The 20,202-nt window shown below is 65.8% G+C and overlaps 1 protein-coding gene across 2 annotated transcripts; it reads right to left on the reverse strand.

The window, feature by feature from the left end:
• KDM5C (lysine demethylase 5C) lies at positions 1-19,947 on the reverse strand. Of its 2 annotated transcripts, none has more exons than XM_075489454.1 (27): positions 18,975-19,947; positions 17,134-17,211; positions 16,901-17,023; positions 16,624-16,794; positions 16,387-16,518; positions 16,162-16,285; positions 15,888-16,072; positions 15,639-15,797; positions 14,432-14,551; positions 14,187-14,345; positions 13,921-14,102; positions 12,416-12,578; positions 12,216-12,335; positions 11,767-11,961; positions 11,502-11,683; positions 9,907-10,031; positions 9,664-9,811; positions 8,672-8,768; positions 8,215-8,573; positions 7,437-7,575; positions 6,109-6,288; positions 5,895-6,029; positions 5,259-5,783; positions 4,173-4,230; positions 2,061-2,260; positions 434-619; positions 1-126 (listed from the first exon to the last, which is right to left on the reverse strand). In XM_075489454.1, exons 1-27 carry the CDS (start codon positions 19,617-19,619, stop codon positions 118-120), a joined length of 4,899 nt encoding a protein of 1,632 aa, XP_075345569.1. In that variant the 5' UTR covers positions 19,620-19,947; the 3' UTR covers positions 1-117. The 2 variants fall into 2 exon arrangements, with proteins under 2 accessions (XP_075345569.1, XP_075345568.1); XM_075489453.1 differs by having other exon boundaries at positions 16,387-16,521; positions 18,975-19,946.
• Positions 19,948-20,202: the final 255 nt, after the last annotated feature.

The raw sequence follows: 20,202 nt of genomic DNA on the forward strand, positions 1-20,202 counted from the left end.
ACTCAAATAATTACATCGCGGGGGGGGGGTTGTGTGGTGGGGGAGAGAAGGGGGGGAGCCCCCCCCAGTCCCTTCCCGCCGCCGGCAGGCGCGTTCGTCCGAGCTGGGGGCTCCACGTCACGAGTCCTGGGTGGGAGGGGGGGGCATGGTGGTGGGGGGCACCCCAAAACCCCATGGGGGCCCCCACCCCCTAAACCCTCCCCCTCACACCCTGTAAGCCCCCCATGGCCCCCACACCTACACCGTGTGGCCCCCCCCCACACCACCCTGTACCCCCCAGCCCCCCTGGGACCCTCCCTCACCCCATAATCCCCCCCCATATACCCCCACCCCATAACCCCCGAGGGAGATGGGCCCCTATAAAACCCCCCAGTGGGTCACTGTCCCCCCCAAACTCTGGGTGTCCCCCCACTGGCACTGTCCCCCCACTCACCCCCAGAGTGTGGGGGCCGGGTGGGGGGCTGTCCCGGGGGGTCCCCCCCTCGGGACCCCGACTCCTCTTTGGCTCCAGCTCCTCCTTGGCCAGGGGGGGGAGGTCACCCCGTTCCGCCCGGCGTTTCCGACGTCTTTCGGGGTCCCGGCCACGGGCGCGAGCCCCCCGCCGCTCCGCCTGCTCCAGCTGGGAAGGGGGGGGACACACACACACCCCATCAGTGACCCCCCCACCCCGATTGGGGGGGGGTGGGGGTGGTGGTGTCCCCTGGAGTTCAAGGGAAGGGGGAGTTTGGGGGTCCCCAGGGAGGTTGAGGTGATTTTGGGGACCCCATCTTGAGAAGGAGGTGAAAGAGGGCAAGGGGAGCAGTTTAGGGATGGTTTTGGGGTCCCTGGGGTGATTTTGGGGTCCCCCGTGGAGTTTCGGGGGAGGTTGGGGACTGTACCCTTGAGGAGGACCTGGAACAGGGCAAGGGGAGCAGTGTGGGGATGTTTTTGGGGTTCCCGGGGAGGCGGGAAGGATTTGGGGACCCTACCCTGAAGAGGTGGAATAGAGCAAGAGGAGCAGCGTGGGGACAGTTTTGGGGTCCCCAGGGGGAATTTTGGGGACCCTACCTTGAGGAGAAGGTGGAAAGGGGCAAGAGGAGCAGCATAGGGCCAGTTTTGGGGTCCCTGAGACAATTTGGGAGGGGGGGGGGGTCAACAGGACACTTAAGAAATGGTTTGGGGGTGCTGTAGGGTGACAGGGGTGGTTCTGGGGCCCCCAGGGTGGTTTGGGGCAGTTTTGGGGTCCTAGGGGTGCTGTAGGGCAGTTCTGGAGTCCTTAAGGGTGATTTGGGGCAGTTTTGGGGTCCTGGGGGTGCTTTGGGGGAGTTTTGGGGTCCTGGGGAACACTTTGGAGCAGTTTCTAGGGTTCCCAGGGTGGTTTAGGGCAGTTTTGGGGTCCTGGGGACATGTTGGGGCATTTTTGGAGTTCTGGGGAGGGTTGGGGGGTGGTTCTGGGGTCTCCAGGGCATTTTTGGGACAGTTTTGGGGGTGCTTTGGGGCCCTTCTGAAGCTCTGGGGGTGCTTCGAGATGGTTGCGGGGTCCTGAGGACACCTTGGAGCAGCTCCAAGACCCTGGGGAGGTTTTAAGAAGGGGTTCTAGGTCCCTAGGGTGGTTTGGGGCAGTTTTGGGGTCCCGGGGGGGTGCTTTGGGGCAAGTTTTGGGGTCCCAAGGGTGGTTTGAAGTAATTTTGGGGACACTTTGGGGTGGTTCTAAAGCCCTGGGGGATGCTTTGAGGTGGTGCTGGGGTCCCAAGGGTGGTTTGGGGCAGTTTTGGGGTCCTGGGGAGGCTTTGAGGTGGTTCTAGGGTCCCAAGGATACTTTGAGACAGTTTTGGGGTTGCTTTGGAGTAGTTTTGGGGTCCCCCAGGGGAGTTTTGGGGTTCAGAGGACGCATTTTGGGGGAGTTTTGGGATCCCCAGGGTGCTTCGGGGAAGTTCTGGGGTCTCGGAGATGCTTTGGAGAAGTTTTGGGATCCTGGAGATGCTGTGGAGCTCTGGGGAAGGGTTGGGGGAGGTTGTGGGTGCCGGAGGGTGGGCGAGGGTGTTTTTGGGGTTCAGGGGTTCTCCCCCCACCCCCCGTACCTCGAGGAGGAGGCGGAAGAGAGGGAGGGGGGGCGGGCGGGCGGCCTGCAGCAGCCGCCAGATGCTCTGGGCCTCGTCCAGCGTCACCTCCAGCAGGTCCCCCTCCATCATCAGCTCCTCCAGCGGCCGCCGCGCCCCCTCCGCCAGCTCCAGCACCGGGCCCTGCAGCCGCGGCAGCGCCGCGCTCAGCGCCTCCAGCTCTGCGGGGACACCGCGTCACCGGGGGGGGCACGGGGACGCCGCGGGGACACGGCGGCACCGGGGAAGGGGCACGGGGACGCCGCGGGGACACGGCGGCACCGGGGAAGGGGCACGGGGACGCCGCGTCCCGGGGGACACCGCGTCACCGGGGAGGGGGCATGGGGACACCGCGGGGGCACCGGGGAGGGGGCACAGGGACACGGCGTCCCGGGGGACACCGCGTCACCGGGAAGGGGACGCGGGGACACCGTGTCACCAGGGGACACCGTGTCACCGGGGGGGAGCACAGGGACACCGTGGGAACACCGCGTCCCAGGGACATGCTGCCCCCCGCCCCCCCCCCCCGCGGTACATACGGGATCTATGGGGCTCCCACGCCCCTCCCCCCCCCCCGTGCTCACACGGGATCCACAGGGTCCCACGGTACCCCCAGGGGATCCCGACATGGGATTCCCTGGGTCCCAGCACCACGGGGGATCCACCAGGCTCACGTGGGATCCCTGGAGTCCCACAGTGGCCCCCCTGTACTCGTATGGGATCCACTGGGTCCATGCGGGGATCTCTGGAGTCCCACAGTGCCCCCTACACTGACCAGGGAGCCGCTGGATCCCACGGTGCCCCCCTGTGCTCACAAGGGATCCACGGGGTTCACATGGGATCCACGGGATCCCCCAGCATCACGCGGGATCCATACGGCTCACACGGGATCCCCAGAGGGCCACAGTGGCCCCTGTGCTCACATGGGATCCCTGGAGTCCCACACCATCCCTGTGCTCGGGTAAGATCCCTGCAGCTTACACAAGGGATCCACAGGGTCCCGCAGGGCCACTGCGCTCACATGGGATCTACTGGGTCCCACTGTGCCCCCACGGGATCCACTGGGTCCCAGGGGCATATGGGATCCACTAGGCTCACACAGGACCCCTGGAGTCCCACAACGTCCCCTGTACTCACATAGGATCTACAAGGCTCGCAGAGAATCCCTAGAGTCCCACAATATCCCCTGTACTCGTATGGGATCCAATGGATCCCAGTGTTGCATGGGATCCACGGGGCTCACAGAGGATCTCTAGAGTCCCACAGTGGCCCCCTATACTGACAAGGGAGCCACTGGATCCCACGGTGTCCCCTATGCTCACACGGGACCCCTGCGGCTCACATGGGATCCACTGGGTCCCCCAGCGTCACATGGGATCCACAGGGCTTGCATAGGATCCCTCGAGTTCCACAGTCTCCCCCTGTGCTCACAACGGATCCATTGGATCCCACGGTGCCTCCTGCACTCACATGGGATCCCTGCAGTTGCACGTTGTCCCTATACTCACAGGGATCTTATGCCAGCCCTATAGATCCATAGAGCCCTACAACAGCCCCTGTACTCCCATGTGATCCACAGGGCTCACACAGGATCCATTAGGCTCACATAGGATCCACCAGGTCCAGTGTCACATGGGATCGACAGGGCTCACACAGGCTCCCTAGAGTCCTGCAGCGTCGCCTGTGGCTCCTATGGATCCCACCCGAGTACACAGGATCCAGTTGATCCCCCAGCATCCCCTGCGCTCACACCCGATCTACAGGGGGGGGATCCCTAGGGCCCCACATTGCCCCCTGCACCCACATGGGATCCCTAGAATCCCACGTTGTCCCGGTGCTCACGCAGGATCCTATGCCACCCCTATAGATCCATCGAGTCGCACAGCACCCCCTCTACTCACAAGGGATCCACTAGCTCTCTCCGTCTCCCCTGCGCTCACACGGGATTCCCTGGAGGCCCACAAGCCTTCCTCGGGCTCACGGGGGATCCACAGGGCCCATGTGGGATCCAGTGGATCCCAGCCCCCCCCCGGTGCTCACAGGGGATCCCAGGGGATCCGCCAACCCCCCCAGGACCCCCCAGACCCCACTCACCTGAGGGCAGGGGGCCGTTCTTCTCCGGGCTGGGGGCATCGCCATTCTCCACCGACACCTGGGGGGGGGGGGACGACGATGGTGGCATTAAGTGGGGGGGCTCGGTCTCCCCCTGCCCCACAGCCAGCCCCACACCTTCTCCAGCCCCAATAGCTGCCCCACAACCCCAAAATCCACCCCACAACCAGCCCCACATCTCCTCCAGCCCCAATACCTGCCCCACAACCAAACCCACACCTCCTCCAGCCCCAATACTCACCCCACAACCAGCCCCCACACGTTCTCCAGCCCCAATACCTGCCCCACAGCCAGCCCCACACCTCCTCCAGCCCCCATACCCACTCCGCAACCCCAAATACTTTCCCTACAGCCCCAATACAAGCCCCCCCACCCAGCCCCACACCACCTCCAGCCCCAATACTCACCCCACAACCCCAAAATCCACCCCTCACCCAGTCCCACACCTCTTCTAGCTCCAATACCTGCCCCACAGCCAGCCCCACACCTCCTCCAGCCCCAGTACTTTCCCTACAGCCCCAATACTGCCCCCCCACCCAGCCCCACACCTCCTCCAACCCCAATACCTGCCCCACACCTCCTCCAGCCCCAATACTTTCTCTACAGCCCCAATACTGCCCCCCCCACCCAGCCCCACACCTCCTCCAGCCCCAATACCTGCCCCACAGCCAGCCCCACACCTCCTCCAGCCCCAATACTTTCCCTACAGCTCCAATACTGCCCCCCCCACCCAGCCCCACACCTCCTCTAGCTCCAATACCTGCCCCACAGCCAGCCCCACACCTCCTCCAGCCCCAGTACTTTCCCTCCAGCCCCAATACTGCCCCCCCCCAGCCCCACACCTCCTCCAACCCCAATACCTGCCCCCCACCCAGCCCCACACCTCCTCCAGCCCCAGTACTTTCCCTCCAGCCCCAATACTGCCCCCCCCCCCCAGCCCCACACCTCCTCCAACCCCAATACCTGCCCCACAGCCAGCCCCACACCTCCTCCAGCCCCAATACTTTCCCTTCCAGCCCCACAGCCAGCCCCCCAGCCCCTCCAGCCCCCATTATACACCCCTCCAACCTTGGTCTGCTCGTTGCGGCTGGCCTCCCGCAAGGCGCCGGCCCCGTCCCCGTGCAGGCGATGCCGCAGAGCCGCCAACCGCTCCAAAGGTCCGGCTACGTCGGGAGAAGCCAGGAGCTGACGGGCCCGATCCTGCCAAGTGATGGCTCGTTCGGTCAAACACTGCAAGGCTTCGCCCTCCGGCAACCGCACCGGCAGCTTCTGCAGAGCCACCAACAACGCCAAGATGGTTTCCAACCGAGGACGCCGCGATCGTTGGCAAAGAGGGCAGAGAAATTTGGCGTCCCACTCCCACCAAGCCGGAGAGGGTTTTTGAGAGCCCAAGCGAGGCCAGGCTACGCAAGCACCGTGAAACCAGTCCCGGCAGAGCTGGCACTGCAGCATGCCGGGGCTCGCCGGTTGCCCGCAGACGCAGGAGGGTGGTCCGGGACCCGGGAGGGGTGGTGCGGCTTTTTGGGCGTTGGCGTGGCGTAGCCGGAGCATCCCCTCTTTTTCTTTCTGCTCCCCTTCTTTAAACGCCACGATCTGGAGGAAATTTTAAAAAAAAAAAAACAACAAACGAGAAGGATGTGAGTGGTAGGGGGGATGAGGGGTGCCCCGCAGCCCCCCCAAAAAAAGAAAAAAACCCCCGCTCACCACAGCGCCGGGGTCGCGAAGATCCTGCGCCGACAGCCCCAAGCTCTCGGCGTCCAGTTTGTAAAGCCCCGGCTCCTGCCGCCACTTCAGCCGCTTGCTGCTGTCGGAGCCGGCATCGGCGCAGGGACACAGCACCTACGGGGACGTAAAGGGGGTCAACACGGCGCAGCCCCCCTGGCCTCCCCTCCCCACCCCACGCATCCTCGTCACCCACCTCCAACAAGGTGTAGCAAGAATTTTTCTTCAGGAAAGTACGGGAAGCTTTATCCCGCCAGGAATGAGCCGTGCCGACCTGCACCTCCAGCTGCCGCAGCTCCTCTAGCCGCACCGGTAGGTCCCGACCCACCGCCACCAGCCCCTCCAGGTCATCCAGACAGGGGTAGTGGTCACCGTTCTGGGGGGAGAAGACGCGGAGGTGAAGAAGACGCGGAGGTGAAGAAGACGCGGAGGTGAAGAGGACGCGGAGGTGAAGAGGACGCGGAGGTGAAGAGGACGCGGAGGTGAAGAGGACGCGGAGGTGAAGAGGACGCGGAGGTGAAGAGGACGCGGAGGTGAAGAGGACGCGGAGGTGAAGAGGACGCGGAGGTGAAGAGGACGCGGAGGTGAAGAGGACGCGGAGGTGAAGAGGACGCGGAGGTGAAGAGGACGCGGAGGTGAAGAGGACGCGGAGGTGAAGAGGACGCGGAGGTGAAGAGGACGCGGAGGTGAAGAGGACGCGGAGGTGAAGAGGACGCGGAGGTGAAGAGGACGCGGAGGTGAAGAGGACGCGGAGGTGAAGAGGACGCGGAGGTGAAGAGGACGCGGAGGTGAAGAGGACGCGGAGGTGAAGAGGACGCGGAGGTGAAGAGGACGCGGAGGTGAAGAGGACGCGGAGGTGAAGAGGACGCGGAGGTGAAGAGGACGCGGAGGTGAAGAGGACGCGGAGGTGAAGAGGACGCGGAGGTGAAGAGGACGCGGAGGTGAAGAGGACGCGGAGGTGAAGAGGACGCGGAGGTGAAGAGGACGCGGAGGTGAAGAAGACGCGGAGGTGAAGAAGACGCGGAGGTGAAGAGGACGCGGAGGTGAAGAGGACGCGGAGGTGAAGAAGACGCGGAGGTGAAGAAGACGCGGAGGTGAAGAAGACGCGGAGGTGAAGAAGACGCGGAGGTGAAGAAGACGCGGAGGTGAAGAAGACGCGGAGGTGAAGAAGACGCGGAGGTGAAGAAGACGCGGAGGTGAAGAAGACGCGGAGGTGAAGAAGACGCGGAGGTGAAGAAGACGCGGAGGTGAAGAAGACGCGGAGGTGAAGAAGACGCGGAGGTGAAGAAGACGCGGAGGTGAAGAAGACGCGGAGGTGAAGAAGACGCGGAGGTGAAGAAGACGCGGAGGTGAAGAAGACGCGGAGGTGAAGAAGACGCGGGGGTGAAGAAGACGCGGGGGTGAAGAAGACGCGGGGGTGAAGAAGACGCGGAGGTGAAGAAGACGCGGAGGTGAAGGGGGGGGGGGGGGGGGGTGTGTTTAAAAGCCCCCTCCCAGGGCAGAAGGGGCGTCCCCGGAGCCCACCTGGATCTCCTCCACGTCGGCGATCCAGGCGCGGGCTTTGGCCAGGGCTTCTTTCAGCGCTTGGATGTTGGGCAGGAGAGCCGGGATGTTTTCTGCTTCTTTGATGATGGCAGCCAGCGTGGCCGGGGGGTGCTTCTGCCTGCGGGGAGGGGGTGAGAACCCAGGCGTCCGGCTGCTCGAGCCCCCCCCGGCCCCGAGATCCCAGAGGACCCCCCCCCCCCCCAAACCCAGGTGTGGTCCCCCCAAGTGTCTGGCCCCAGCCCAGCTTCCCCTGGGAAGAGAAGCAGCCGAACCCCAAACCTTTATCCCCCCCTAGAGATAAGGGGGGCAGCCCCCGGCTCCTCTGCCCCCCTCCAGAGATAAGGGGGGCAGCCCCCGGCCCCTCTGTCCCCCCCCAGAGATAAGGGGGGCAGCCCCCGGCCCCTCTGTCCCCCCCCAGAGATAAGGGGGGCAGCCCATGGCCCCTCTGGGGACAAGGGGGGCAGACCCCGGCCCCTCCGTCCTCCCCCAGGGATGGGGGGGGCAGCCCCCGGCCCCTCTATTCCCCCCCAGGGACGGGGGGGGGGGCAGCCCCTGGCCCCTCTGGGGACAAGGGGGGCAGCCCCCAGCCCCTTTATCCCCCCCCCCCCCCCCCCAGGGATCATGGGTCTGACCCTGGCCCCTTTAACACCCCCCCCGGGGGGGCTGTGGGATTTGTCCCCCAGCCCCTCTCCGCCCCAGAGTGCAGCCCCCAGCCCCTTTCCCCCCCCTCCCCACCCCCGTGGGGCCGCATCCTGACCTGGCCTCCAGGCACATCTGAGCCTTCTCCTCCCAACGCTGAGCGATGGTGAGCAGCTCCTGCAGCTCGGCCATGGCCACGTCGACAGCCGGGCTGGGGGCGACGGTACGACCGGCCTGGATAAGACCCCTCATGACGGGGAGGGGGACGCGGGCACGAGGGGACCGCAGGGTGGCCGTCACTTCCTCCAACCAAGCGGCCTGGGCCAGTTGCCGTTCTAACTGCCGGCTCTCCGGCACCTCCACACCCAGCCGGGCTCCTCGCTCCAGCAGCCCCCGCAGAGCCCCCGGCCCCGGGGGGGCCGACTCCAGCGCTGCCCGTGCCTCCGCTTGGAAAGCTTCCACGCGTTCCAGCAAGGCCTGGATGGGGGGGCCGGCATCAGTGATACTCCGTGTGTGCGTGTGTGTCCCCAAAAAGGGACATCGGGGGACGCAGAGGGGGCCCCCCCCCAACTCACCTGGACCTCCCCGATCTGGTGCATGACGCAGGGCAGCTGGTTCATCTGCTCCAGGAAGGCGCGGAGTTCTTCCACCGTCAACGAGGGTGCTGGTACCCTGCGGTCACGGGGAGGGGTACGTCATTCCCGGGGTGACCGTGGGGACGGGGTGGGGGACACGGGGGGGGGGCTGGGATCCAGGGGAAGGCTGGGATGGGGACACGGGGGTGGATGGGGACACGGGGGTGGCTCAATGGGGGATGGGACAGGGACACGGGTGGCTGGGGTCCGTGGGGGACTGGATGGGGACACAGGGGATGGGACAGGGTCCATAGGGGAAGGGACAGGGACATGGGAGTGGCTGGGGTCCATGGGGGGGGCTCGGGGACATGGGGGTGGCTGGGCTCCATGGGGGAGAGGATGGGGGACACTGGGGTGGCTGGGGTCCATAGGGGACAAGGACAGGGGGACAGGGGTGGCTGAGGTCCATAGGGGACAGGATAGGGACACAAGGGTGGCTGAGGTCCATAGGGGACACAACAGGACAGGGGGACAGGGGCAGCTGGGGTCCATAGGGGACAGGACAGGGACAGGAGGGCGGCTGAGGTCCATAGGGGACACGACAGGACAGGGGGACAGGGGTGGCTGGGGTCCATAGGGGACAGGACGGGGACACGAGGGTGGCTGAGGTCCATAGGGGACACGACAGGACAGGGGGACAGGGGTGGCTGGGGTCCATAGGGGACAGGACGGGGACACGAGGGTGGCTGAGGTCCATAGGGGACACAACAGGGTCCATACGGGATGAGATGGGGACACAGGGGTGGCTGGGGTCCATGGGGGACAGGACAGGGACACAGGGAAGCAGAAGAGGGACAGGGGTCTGGCAGTGGCCCAAGGCAACAGGACAGGGACACGGGGAAGAGAAAGAGGAGTCAGGAGGGTGACACGGAACCGTCGGGGACACGGAGGGAAGGCTGGGGACACAGCGGGGGACACGGGGGGACACTCACCCCGTCTCCTGGGAGCTGATGAGCCCCAAAGCCTCGGAGACGCAGCGCTCAGCCTGACCCAAGCAGCCCTTGAGCCGATGCAGCAGCTCGTTCTCGGGGAACTTGCGCTCCCGTGCTTCCGACTCCAGCGCCCGCAGCTCCTCCAGCGCTGGCCAGGCGCAGACAGGTCGAGGGGAGGTCAGGGCTGCACCCCAAAAACCCCTCCGAGCCCCCCCTAAGACCCCCCTCGGCCCCACGACTCACTCCGCTTGCGGCCGTCCTCCACCTCCAGCGCGATGCGGACCTTGTTGGCCCAGGTGTCGAAGGACTCGGCCCGCACCTTCAGCTTGTGCAGCATGGCCGGCAGCTCGTCCAGCGTGTAGCGGTACCTGGGGGGCAGGGGAATAGGGAGGGGTTTGGGGGGGGGGGTCCACCACCACCCCCCCACAGGGGTCGGGGAGTCGTTGGGAGCCCCTTCTTGTGCCCAAGGCCCAACCCAAGGGGATGGCAGGGGCAAACAGGACCCCCAAACCGGGCCCACGTCCCCCCCCCACTGGCATGAGGGAGGCAGTAAGACCCCCAAACCCTACCCACGGCCCCCCCCCAGGGGTATGCCAAGACCCCCAGCACCCCCAAACCCTACCCATGTGCCCCCCCAGGGGTACACCAAGACCCCCAGCACCCCAAACCCCACCCATGTGCCCCCCCAGGGGTACGCCAAGACCCCCAGCACCCCAAAACACCACCCATGTGCCCCCCCAGGGGTACGCCAAGACCCCCCAACACCCCAAACCCCACCCACGTCTCCCCCAGGGGTACACCAAGACCCCCAGCACCCCAAAACCCCACCCATGTGCCCCCCCAGGGGTACGCCAAGACCCCCAGCACCCCCAAACCCCACCCATGTGCCCCTCTAGGGGTAAACCAAGACCCCCAGCACCCCAAAACACCACCCATGTGCCCCTCTAGGGGTAAACCAAGACCCCCCAACAGCCCAAACCCTACCCATGTGCCCCCCCAGGGGTACACCAAGACCCCCAGCACCCCAAACCCTACCCACGTGTCCCTCCAGGGACACACTGGGGCCCCCCAGCACCCCTAAACCCAACCCATGTGCCCCCCCAGGGGCACACCAAGACCCCCAGCACCACAAACCCTACCCATGTGCCCCCCCAGGGGCACACCAAGACCCCCAGCACCCCCAAACCCTACCCATGTGTCCCTCCAGGGACACACTGGGGCCCCCCCAGCACCCCCAAACCCTACCCATGTACCTGCCCTGGGGTACACCAATACCCCCAGCACCCCAAACCCTACCCATTTGCCCCCCCAGGGGTACACCAAGACCCCAGGCACCCCAAACCCTACCCATGTGTCCCTCCAGGGACACACTGGGGCCCCCCAGCACCCCTAAACCCAACCCATGTGCCCCCCCAGGGGCACACCAAGACCCCCAGCACACCAAACCCTACCCATGTGCCCCCCCAGGGGTACACCAAGACCCCCAGCACCACAAACCCTACCCATGTGCCCCCCCAGGGGTACACCAAGACCCCCAGCACCCCAAACCCTACCCATGTGTCCCTCCAGGGACACACCAAGACCCCCAGCACCCCTAAACCCAACCCATGTGCCCCCCCAGGGGCACACCAAGACCCCCAGCACCCCCAAACCCTACCCATGTGCCCCCCCAGGGGCACATCAAGGTCTACAGCACCCCCAAACCGTACCCCCATCCCCCCCCAGGAGTAAACCAAGACCCCCAGCACCCCCAAACCCAACCCGCAATCCCCTCTTACAGACCCACCACGTCCCACGGTGCCCCCATCCCCCCTAAATTGCGGAGGACCCCCCCCCACCTGAGGTACTGCTTGCTGCGGGGGCACTTGCAGAGGTCGTCCATGTGGTAGAGGCAGACGAGGCACTGGGGACAGTCGTAACAAGCCAGCGCCGAGAGGAAACACGTCGTCTTGCATTTATCGCACTGCCGCTCGTCGTCCGGCAGCAGCTCGAAAGCCTCCCGCTCCGCCTCCGTGATACCCTGGGGGGGGGCCGTAAAACACAATCATCAGCCCCACCACAGCCCCTCCAAATTTTTTGGGGGTTCCCCCGGCGTTCCCCCACCTTTTCCAGCAGCGCTTTGCGGAGTTTACGCTCCTCCTGCACCAGCACGAACATTTCTTTGTGAACGGCGGCCGCCAAGTTGAGGTCCAGCTTTTCGGGGCAAGCCGCCATCTTACAGATGAGTTCCTCGTGGGAGAAGACGCAGTAACGTCGCAAACGTCGGTAGTGCTCGATGCACTGCCTACCGGCAGGCAGCTGCAGGCAACGCCGGGCGTTAGGGCAAACCCCCAAATTTGGGGGGACAACCCCCCCCGTACCCCAAAACGTATCCCCCAACGGAGCCGGGCATCCCCGGCTTGAACCGTGGCGGTGGACCCCCAAAATCCCGGCTTGATGCTTGGAGCGCCCCAAGCATCCTCCTCCCCAAGGAGCACCCAACCTAAACGTGGAGTTCTCGCCCCAGATTTTGGGGTTCACCCCCTAGATTTTTGGGGGCGCAAGGGGCTCACCCAGTCGGCAGTGCAGAAGTTGACGGCCTCGGCGAAGTTGTAACCCTGGTTGAAACCGCTGTGGTACGCCCGGGGGAAGGTGATGACGAACTCGCCGGCGCACTGGTTGGTCCGTACGACCTAAAAGGGGGGACAAAATTCAGGGTAAGGGAGGGGGGATAAGGAGTTTTGGGGGGTGCTGAGGGAACCCCGATACTCACAGGGACACCGTGGGCCATGAGGGTGTTGGGGTTCATGAGGGTGACGAGTTGATGGAGCAGGTCGGGCTGGCTCTCGAAGAGCTCCGGCGTCAGCTTCTTCATCACCTCTTCCAGGTGCTCCGCCGCGAAGGAGGGAACCCCGTACCACGTCTTGGGCTCGCCCCTGGGGGGTACGGGGTCAGGGGCACCCCAAAAATCCTCCTCCCACCCCATACCACGGCTTGGGTTCGCCCCAAAACCTCCTCCCACCCCGTACCATATCTTGGGCTTGCTCCTGGGGGGGGGGGACGGGGATGACAGGGTTAGGGGCGCCCCAAAACCTGTCCTCCCACCCCGTATCAGGACCTGGGCTTGCCCCTGGAGGGGGGGGGGGGTCAGGGGCACCCCAAAAAACCTGCTCCCACCCCACACCCCATCTTGGGCTCACCCCTGGGGGGTCATGGCACCCCAAAAACTTCCTCTCGCCCCATACCACATCTTGGGCTTGCCCCTTAGTGGGGGATGAGGTCAGAGGCACCCCAAAAAAACCTCCTCCCGCCCCAGACCCCATCTTGGGCTTGCCCCTAGGGGCTCATGGCACCCCAAAAACCTCCTCTCACCCCAGAACCCATCTTAGGCTCACCCCTGGGTGGGTGGATGAGGTCAGGGGCACCCCAAAACCCTCCTCTCACCCCAGAACCCATCTTAGGCTCACCCCTGGGTGGGCGGATGAGGTATGGAGCACCCCAAAAACCTCCTCTCACCCCAGAACCCATCTTAGGCTCACCCCTGGGTGGGTGGATGAGGTATGGAGCACCCCAAAAACCTCCTCTCACCCCAGAACCCATCTTAGGCTCACCCCTGGGTGGGTGGATGAGGTATGGAGCACCCCAAAAACCTCCTCTCACCCCAGAACCCATCTTAGGCTCACCCCTGGGTGGGTGGATGAGGTCAGGGGCACCCCAAAAACCTCCTCTCACCCCAGAACCCATCTTAGGCTCACCCCTGGGTGGGTGGATGAGGTCAGGGGCACCCCAAAAACCTCCTCTCACCCCAGAACCCATCTTAGGCTCACCCCTGGGTGGGCGGATGAGGTCAGGGGCACCCCAAAAACCTCCTCTCACCCCAGAACCCATCTTAGGCTCACCCCTGGGTGGGTGGATGAGGTCAGGGGCACCCCAAAACCCTCCTCTCACCCCAGAACCCATCTTAGGCTCACCCCTGGGTGGGCGGATGAGGTCAGGGGCACCCCAAAACCCTCCTCTCACCCCAGAACCCATCTTGGGCTCACCCCTGGGGGGTCATGGCACCCCAAAAACCTCCTCTCACCCCAGAACCCATCTTAGGCTCACCCCTGGGTGGGTGGATGAGGTCAGGGGCACCCCAAAAACCTCCTCTCACCCCAGAACCCATCTTAGGCTCACCCCTGGGTGGGTGGATGAGGTATGGGACACCCCAAAAACCCTTCTCTCCTCTCCCAGGACCATCCCTCACCACCCAAACATCCCCCCCTCCAAGCCCCCCACCAGTGGAGGTAGTTGATGGAGTAGCTCCAGTGGTCCTCGATGTGCCAGCAGAAGGCGGAGAAGACCATCCCCACGTAGAGCCAGGGCACCTTCATCCCCGAAATATCGGCGTTGATGTGGCACAGCACCGACTGCTTCAACACCGGCATCACGTTCAGGTTCCAACCGCTGCCGGCGTACTCCTAACGAGGGACGTTAAGGAGAGCGTCACCCTCCCGTGGGTGACGGTGACACCCTCGTCGGGGTGGGGACGGGGTCTCCCTCACCTCCTCCTCCGGCGAGAGCTTCCTTTTGCCGTCGCTGATGGGGAAACCGCTGCCGAATTCCTTGGAGTGGATGTCGGCGCCGTACTCCACCGTCACGTCCTCCTCGATGCTGTTCACCAGCCGCCAAAATTCCTTCTCCACCAGCTCCGTGGGGACCATCTACAGCGAAAGGGAGGGGGGGGGACACATTAGGGATTTAGGGGGGGGGCTCACGGGGGTCCCCGTGGGGTCCCAGGGGTACTCACGTGGACGGGCATGTTGAAGTAGTCGGCTTTGAAGGAGTCGGCCATCTCCCCGAAGCTCTGCAGGGTGTATTCCCGCGTCGCCTGCTCGAAGCCGAAAGCCTCCGGCGGTCGCTTGCATTCCTGGGGGAAAAAGGGATGAGGAGGGGGTCAAGATGGGGGTCTCCAGCCCCACGGATAGGATAAGATGTTGAGTCGGGGGTTCCCAGCCCCACAGATGTGACACAGGGGTCCCTAAACCCACAGACAGCATGAGATGCGAGGCAGGGGGTCAGCATAGGGGTCCCCAGCCCCACAGATGGGATAAGATATTGAGTCGGAGGTCCCCAGCCCCACAGATGTGACACGGGGGTCCCTAAAGCCACAGACAGCAGGGGATGTGAGGCAGGGGGTCAGTATGGGGGTCCCCAGCCCCACAGATGTGACACAGGGGTCCCTAAACCCACAGACAGCAGGGGATGTGAGGCAGGGGGTCAGCGTGGGGGTCCCCAGCCCCACAGATGTGACACGGGGGTCCCTAAAGCCACAGACAGCAGGGGACGTGAGGCAGGGGGTCAGCATAGGGGTCCCCAGCCCCACAGATGTGACACGGGGGTCCCTAAACCCACAGACAGCAGGGGATGCGAGGCAGGGGGTCAGCGTGGGGGTCCCCAGCCCCACAGATGGGATAAGATATTGAGTCGGAGGTCCCCAGCCCCATAGATGTGACATGGGAGTCCCTAAACCCACAGACAGCATGGGATGTGAGGCAGGGGGTCAGCGTGGGGGTCCCCAGCCCCACAGATGTGACACGGGGGTCCCTAAACCCACAGACAGCAGGGGATGCGAGGCAGGGGGTCAGCGTGGGGGTCCCCAGCCCCACAGATGGGATAAGATATTGAGTCGGGGGTCCCCAGCCCCACAGACATGACACGAGGGTCTCTAACCTCACAGACTGGGGTCCCCAGCCCCACAGATGGGATGGGACATCGCGTCGGGGGTCCCCAGCCCCACAGACATGACACAGGGGTCTCTAACCCCACAGACGGGGGTCCCCAGTCCCTCAGACAGGATACGCCATGAGCTGGGGGTCCCTAACCCCACAGACACGACGCGAGGTGGGGGGGGGGGAGGTCTCCAGCCCCACAGCCGGGACATGACGCAAGACGGGGGGTCCAGGGCGCGACGCGGGTGTTGGGGGGGGGGGGAGGGGGGGTCCCCGTGTCCTCACCGCCATGACGCATTTGGGGCAGCGCCAAATGCCCTTGGGGATTTCGGGCAGGGGCGGGAGGAGGCAGAAGATGTGGTAGTTGTCGTCGCAGCCGTCGCAGAGCAGCAGCTTGTCGTCCTCGTCCCCCCGCGAGCAGATCCGGCAGATGTAGGAATCGACCTGGAGAGAGGCAAAAGAGGCTGGGGAGGAGGGGGGGGGCTCTGCCCCACGGCGTCAGGTCCCCCCTGCCCCACGGCGCGGGGTACTTACGAATTGGCTGTTGCTGTGGCTGCGGCGCAGGCGCATGGTCATTTTGGTGCAGGGCTCGGGGCTGTGCCGCAGCTCCTCCTTCCCCTCCAGGTAAGCGCGGGGAGACGCTGGCTCCACCTTGGCCTCGGGTCCCACCGGTTCCTCCTTCACCACCACCGTGGGGGGACACTCGGGACCCTCTTTATCTGTGGGGTGAAGAATTAGGGGGGGGGGGGGGTCACAACCACCTCCATGTGCCCCCCAAGTCACCCCGGGGGGGGGTTTCCCCCCATACCTTTCTTACGCAGGGTCTTGTCTTTGGCCACCAGCCCCAAGCCCAACATTTTGGGGCCGGCCCCGTAGATCTGCAGCTTCTTCAGCTCCGGGTTTTTCTCGATGTCTTCCTCCGTCGGTTCCGGCTGCGGGACGGCAAAGTGACAGAGGGGATCCCCTAAAAACGTGGCGGTGGGGGTGGGATGGCGGGGTTGTTTTTTTGGTTTTTTTTTTTAGGGCTGCTCACCTCCTGCTGCAGGCGTTTAGCCCGACGGCCGTAGCTGTTGAACTTGGAAGGCTGGACGGACTGGCGCAGCGGGATGCTGTGGGGTTTGTACTCCCGGTCCTTCTCCTCGCTCTCAAAGGGCCGCGTGTTGCACTGCTGAAGGGAAGAGAACCTCAGCGCGTGTGTGCGTGGGGGGGTGGGGGGGGTACCCCGTAATCCCTTCTTTTTTCCCCCCCCTAAATCACCCCGTTTTCTCACCACCAGGTTGGCCCCCGACTGGTACATCTCGTAGGGGTAGATGATGCGCTCGTAGTGGGCGCGCAGCAGCGAGCCGATGTTTTTCCCCGAGGGGTAAGCGAGGCGTTGGGCCACCCGAGCCCACCGTCGGTCTTTGCAGATCGCTTCGTACCCCCCTTCCTCCATCACCACCTGAGGAAGGGGAGGGGGGGACACACACACATACATGAAGCACCCCAAAAACGGTTGCATCCCCCCCCACCCCCCCCCCCCGCCCCCGATTCCCCCCTCCCCAGACCTTGCTGAGGCTGTAGAGGTCGAGGATGCGTCGCTCGACGTTGGGGATCTTGAGCGAGGAACCCTGAATTTCCCAAAACTTGGCGATCTGGTCCAAGTAGTTCAGCTTCACCCGGGTCTGCGCCTGCCGGGGGGGTGGTGGGGGTGGCGGTGAAGGCGGGGAGGGGGTGTGAGGCCTGCGCGCACCCCGAAATCAGCCGGGGAGGGGGCGAAAGAGCTCCCCCCCACGCTCACCTCCAGCTCGTTGAGCCGCTGGATGCGGGGAGTAAACCTGAAGTTGTCCACCTCCACGGCGAAGGGGGGCTGCCAGTCCTGGGGAGACGAGGAGATGGGGGGAGGGGCGGTTAGCAGCGAGGACCCCCCCATTCCTACGCAGGCAGGGCAGCCCCCAGGGCTGCAAACACAGCCGCGTGCACCCCAAATTGAGGGGGGGGGGTGGTGCACCCCGACGCGGCATACCCCCCATATCGTACGGGACAGCCCCACGGCAGGCACCCCACGTTGGGGGGGGGGGACACACACGATGGATGAAGCGGGGGGCGGGGGGGGGGGGGCCCACGCGGGGAGCCAGTGACGCCAGCGCGGCCGAGCCCGGCCCTCTCCGGAAGCCCTTCTCCACCCCGCCAAGCTGGGGGGACCGGCTCGGCCTGTGTCCCCCTCCCCCGCAAAACGAGAGCCAGGGCCCCCCCTAAACTGAGAAAGGGGACAAAGGGACCCCCTGCCCCCCCACCCCCAGCAAGGGACGCGACGCGGCCACCCCCACCCCCCCAAAAAAAAAAAACCAGGAAAGAAGCCATGAAGAAGGGGGCGGCAAGCGGGAGCAAGGCTGGCAGGGATGGGGGGGGGGGGGGGGGGGGGCTCAGCCCCCCCACTTGTCCCCCCCCCTTCTAGGGGACCTCCCCCTCAAGGGGCGCTGCCCGACTTGGGGGGGACCCCCCTGGCTCCGGCCGGGCTCCCCCCCGCTGCTCGCCAGACAAAGGCTCGGCGGTGGCAGCCATATTGGCCGTGTCACTGTTGTTGTTGTGAAGGCCGGCGTGGGGGGGGGGGGGCAAACACGCAGACCCCCCCCCCCCTTCCCCAAAGGGGGCACCCCCCTCCCCTTCCACTCCCCAGGGGGGAACCCCGAATTCCTTAGGGTCAGCTCCCCCCACCCAGCACGAGGCGGGTGGGCGAGGGGCCTTGCTGGGGGGAAACGGGGGGCCCTTACCCTCAACACCCCCCCCCGTCCCCAAAAAGTGGGGTCTGGAGCGTGCAGCACCCCCAAAATCCAGCCCCAGCGGGGACCCCCCCCAGCCCATGGGCACCCCTTCGGCAGGGGGGGGTATTTACCCCCCCCCGGTCTGGGCATTTACCCCCAGACTGGGGGGGTATTTACCCCCCCCCCCAGCCAAATAGGTGCAAACCCCCATAGCCCAGGTATTTACCCCAAAAGCTGGGGGGTATTTACCCCCCCCACGGGGGCATTTACCCCCCCCCATAGCAGTGTTGGGGGGCATTTTCCCACCCTGAGTGGGTATTTACACCCAGGACACAGGAGGTGTGGGGGGGCATTTGGGGGGGGGGGGGGGGGGGGGGGGGAATTAACCCCCCTAAATGGGAAGTTGCCCCCCCCAGAGGGGCAGTTAAACCCCCTCAATGGGAAGATACCCCCCCCAAAATGGGAAGTTCCCGGGGGGGGGGGGGGGGGGCATTTAACCCCCTTAAATGGGAAAATAACCCTCCAGGGGGGAAATTACCCCCCAAAATGGGAATATAACCCCCCAGGGGGCAAATATACCCCCAAAAAAGGAAAATACCCCCCCAGGTGGGCAAGTACACCCCTAAAATGGGAAGTTACCCCCCCAGGGGGGGTAATTACCCCCCAAAATGGGAAGTTACCCCCCCTGGGGGGGGGCAATTACCCCCCCCCAGGGGGGCACCTACCCCATAGCAAACCCCAACCCTACACCCCAAGGGATGCTCACCCCAGTGGGGCAGGAAGCCCCAGCTGCAGGGGGGGCCCCTCCAGCCACCCCACCACCCCCACCCCCCCCCCGGGCTGGGTGGGTGGGGGGGGGGGCCCCCCCCATACTCACAGCGGGGGGTCGGATCTTGCAGATGCCGCTTTTCTCGGCGATGGGGCGGATCTTGGCGATGTAACCCAGGGGGTCGCTGAACTCGGCCCAGCTGGGCTCAAAAACGGGGCATTCGGGGGGGGGTAAAAAGTCCTCGGGGGGTTCCAGTTCACCGGCCACCGATAACCAAGGCGTTCCCCATTCGCCCCGCTGGTCCCCACCACCGGGAGGACCCCGAGGGGCTTCCCCCCCGCTGCGGGGACCCCCAAAGGGCCTCCGGGCCTTGTCCTCAGGGCCTAGGCGATCCCCGCTCCGGGCCCCCCGTTCCTCGGGGGTCTTGCGGGGGCTTCGCTCCTCACCCGGGAGGCGCCCACCGGGTCCCTTGCCGGTTCCCCCGCCTTTCCCCCGCGGCTCCCCGCCGGCTTTGGGGGGACGAGGGGTCGCCGTGGTTCTCTCCTCCCCCCCGGCTTTAGGGGGGGCGGCAGCCGACCGGGGGGGAACCGCGTCTCCGGTGGGCTCCGTACCCCCCCACTCCCCGCCACGACCCCGCTTGGCCTCCTCGTCCCCCTCCGGCGGTGGGGGGGTGCCCCAAGGCGGGGACCCACCCGGGGCGGGCCCCCACTCGGCCCAACCGCCCCCTCCGCGCTGCTGCTCCCCCTCTTCCATCCTCCCCACCGAGGGGGGGGGAGAGGGTTCCCTCGCTGCCCGCGGGGGACCCCCTCAGGGGGCCATGGAGGCCCCCGCCGCCCCCTCACAGGCCCCCGGGCCGCCCCCTCACAGGCCCCGGGCCGCCCCCCCCTCCCCAATACCCGGGGAAAGGGGGGGGACAAGAGCGCCCGGGTGCCTCCGCCGACCTGCTCCGCCGGTCCCCCCCGGCCCCGCCGCCGCCTAGCCGCGGTAAGCAGCCCCCACCGGCCCCGCGATCCGCCCGCCTCAAGCCCGAGGCCTGCCCGGTCCCCCCGGCCGGGCCGCCGCCGCCGCCATCTTGGGTTCCCTCCTCCTCTCGCTCCCCCCCCCCCCCCCCCCCCCGCCCCGCGCGCCCGCACACACTGCGCAGGCGCGGGCGCGCACGCCGCCCCGGGCGGCGCTGTGATTCGCTTCACGGCTCCGTCTCCTTCCGCCACGGGAGGGGAGGGCGCTGAGCGCGGCGACATCGCCGCAACCGGCTCCGAGGGCGCGAAAAGGGAGGGGGGAAAACACCCCCCCGACACGTCCACCACCGCGGTTTGGCCGGTAGGAGGCGGTGTGG

Source organism: Mycteria americana, unplaced genomic scaffold, assembly GCF_035582795.1.
Source record: "Mycteria americana isolate JAX WOST 10 ecotype Jacksonville Zoo and Gardens unplaced genomic scaffold, USCA_MyAme_1.0 Scaffold_146, whole genome shotgun sequence".
NCBI lineage: Eukaryota > Metazoa > Chordata > Aves > Ciconiiformes > Ciconiidae > Mycteria > Mycteria americana.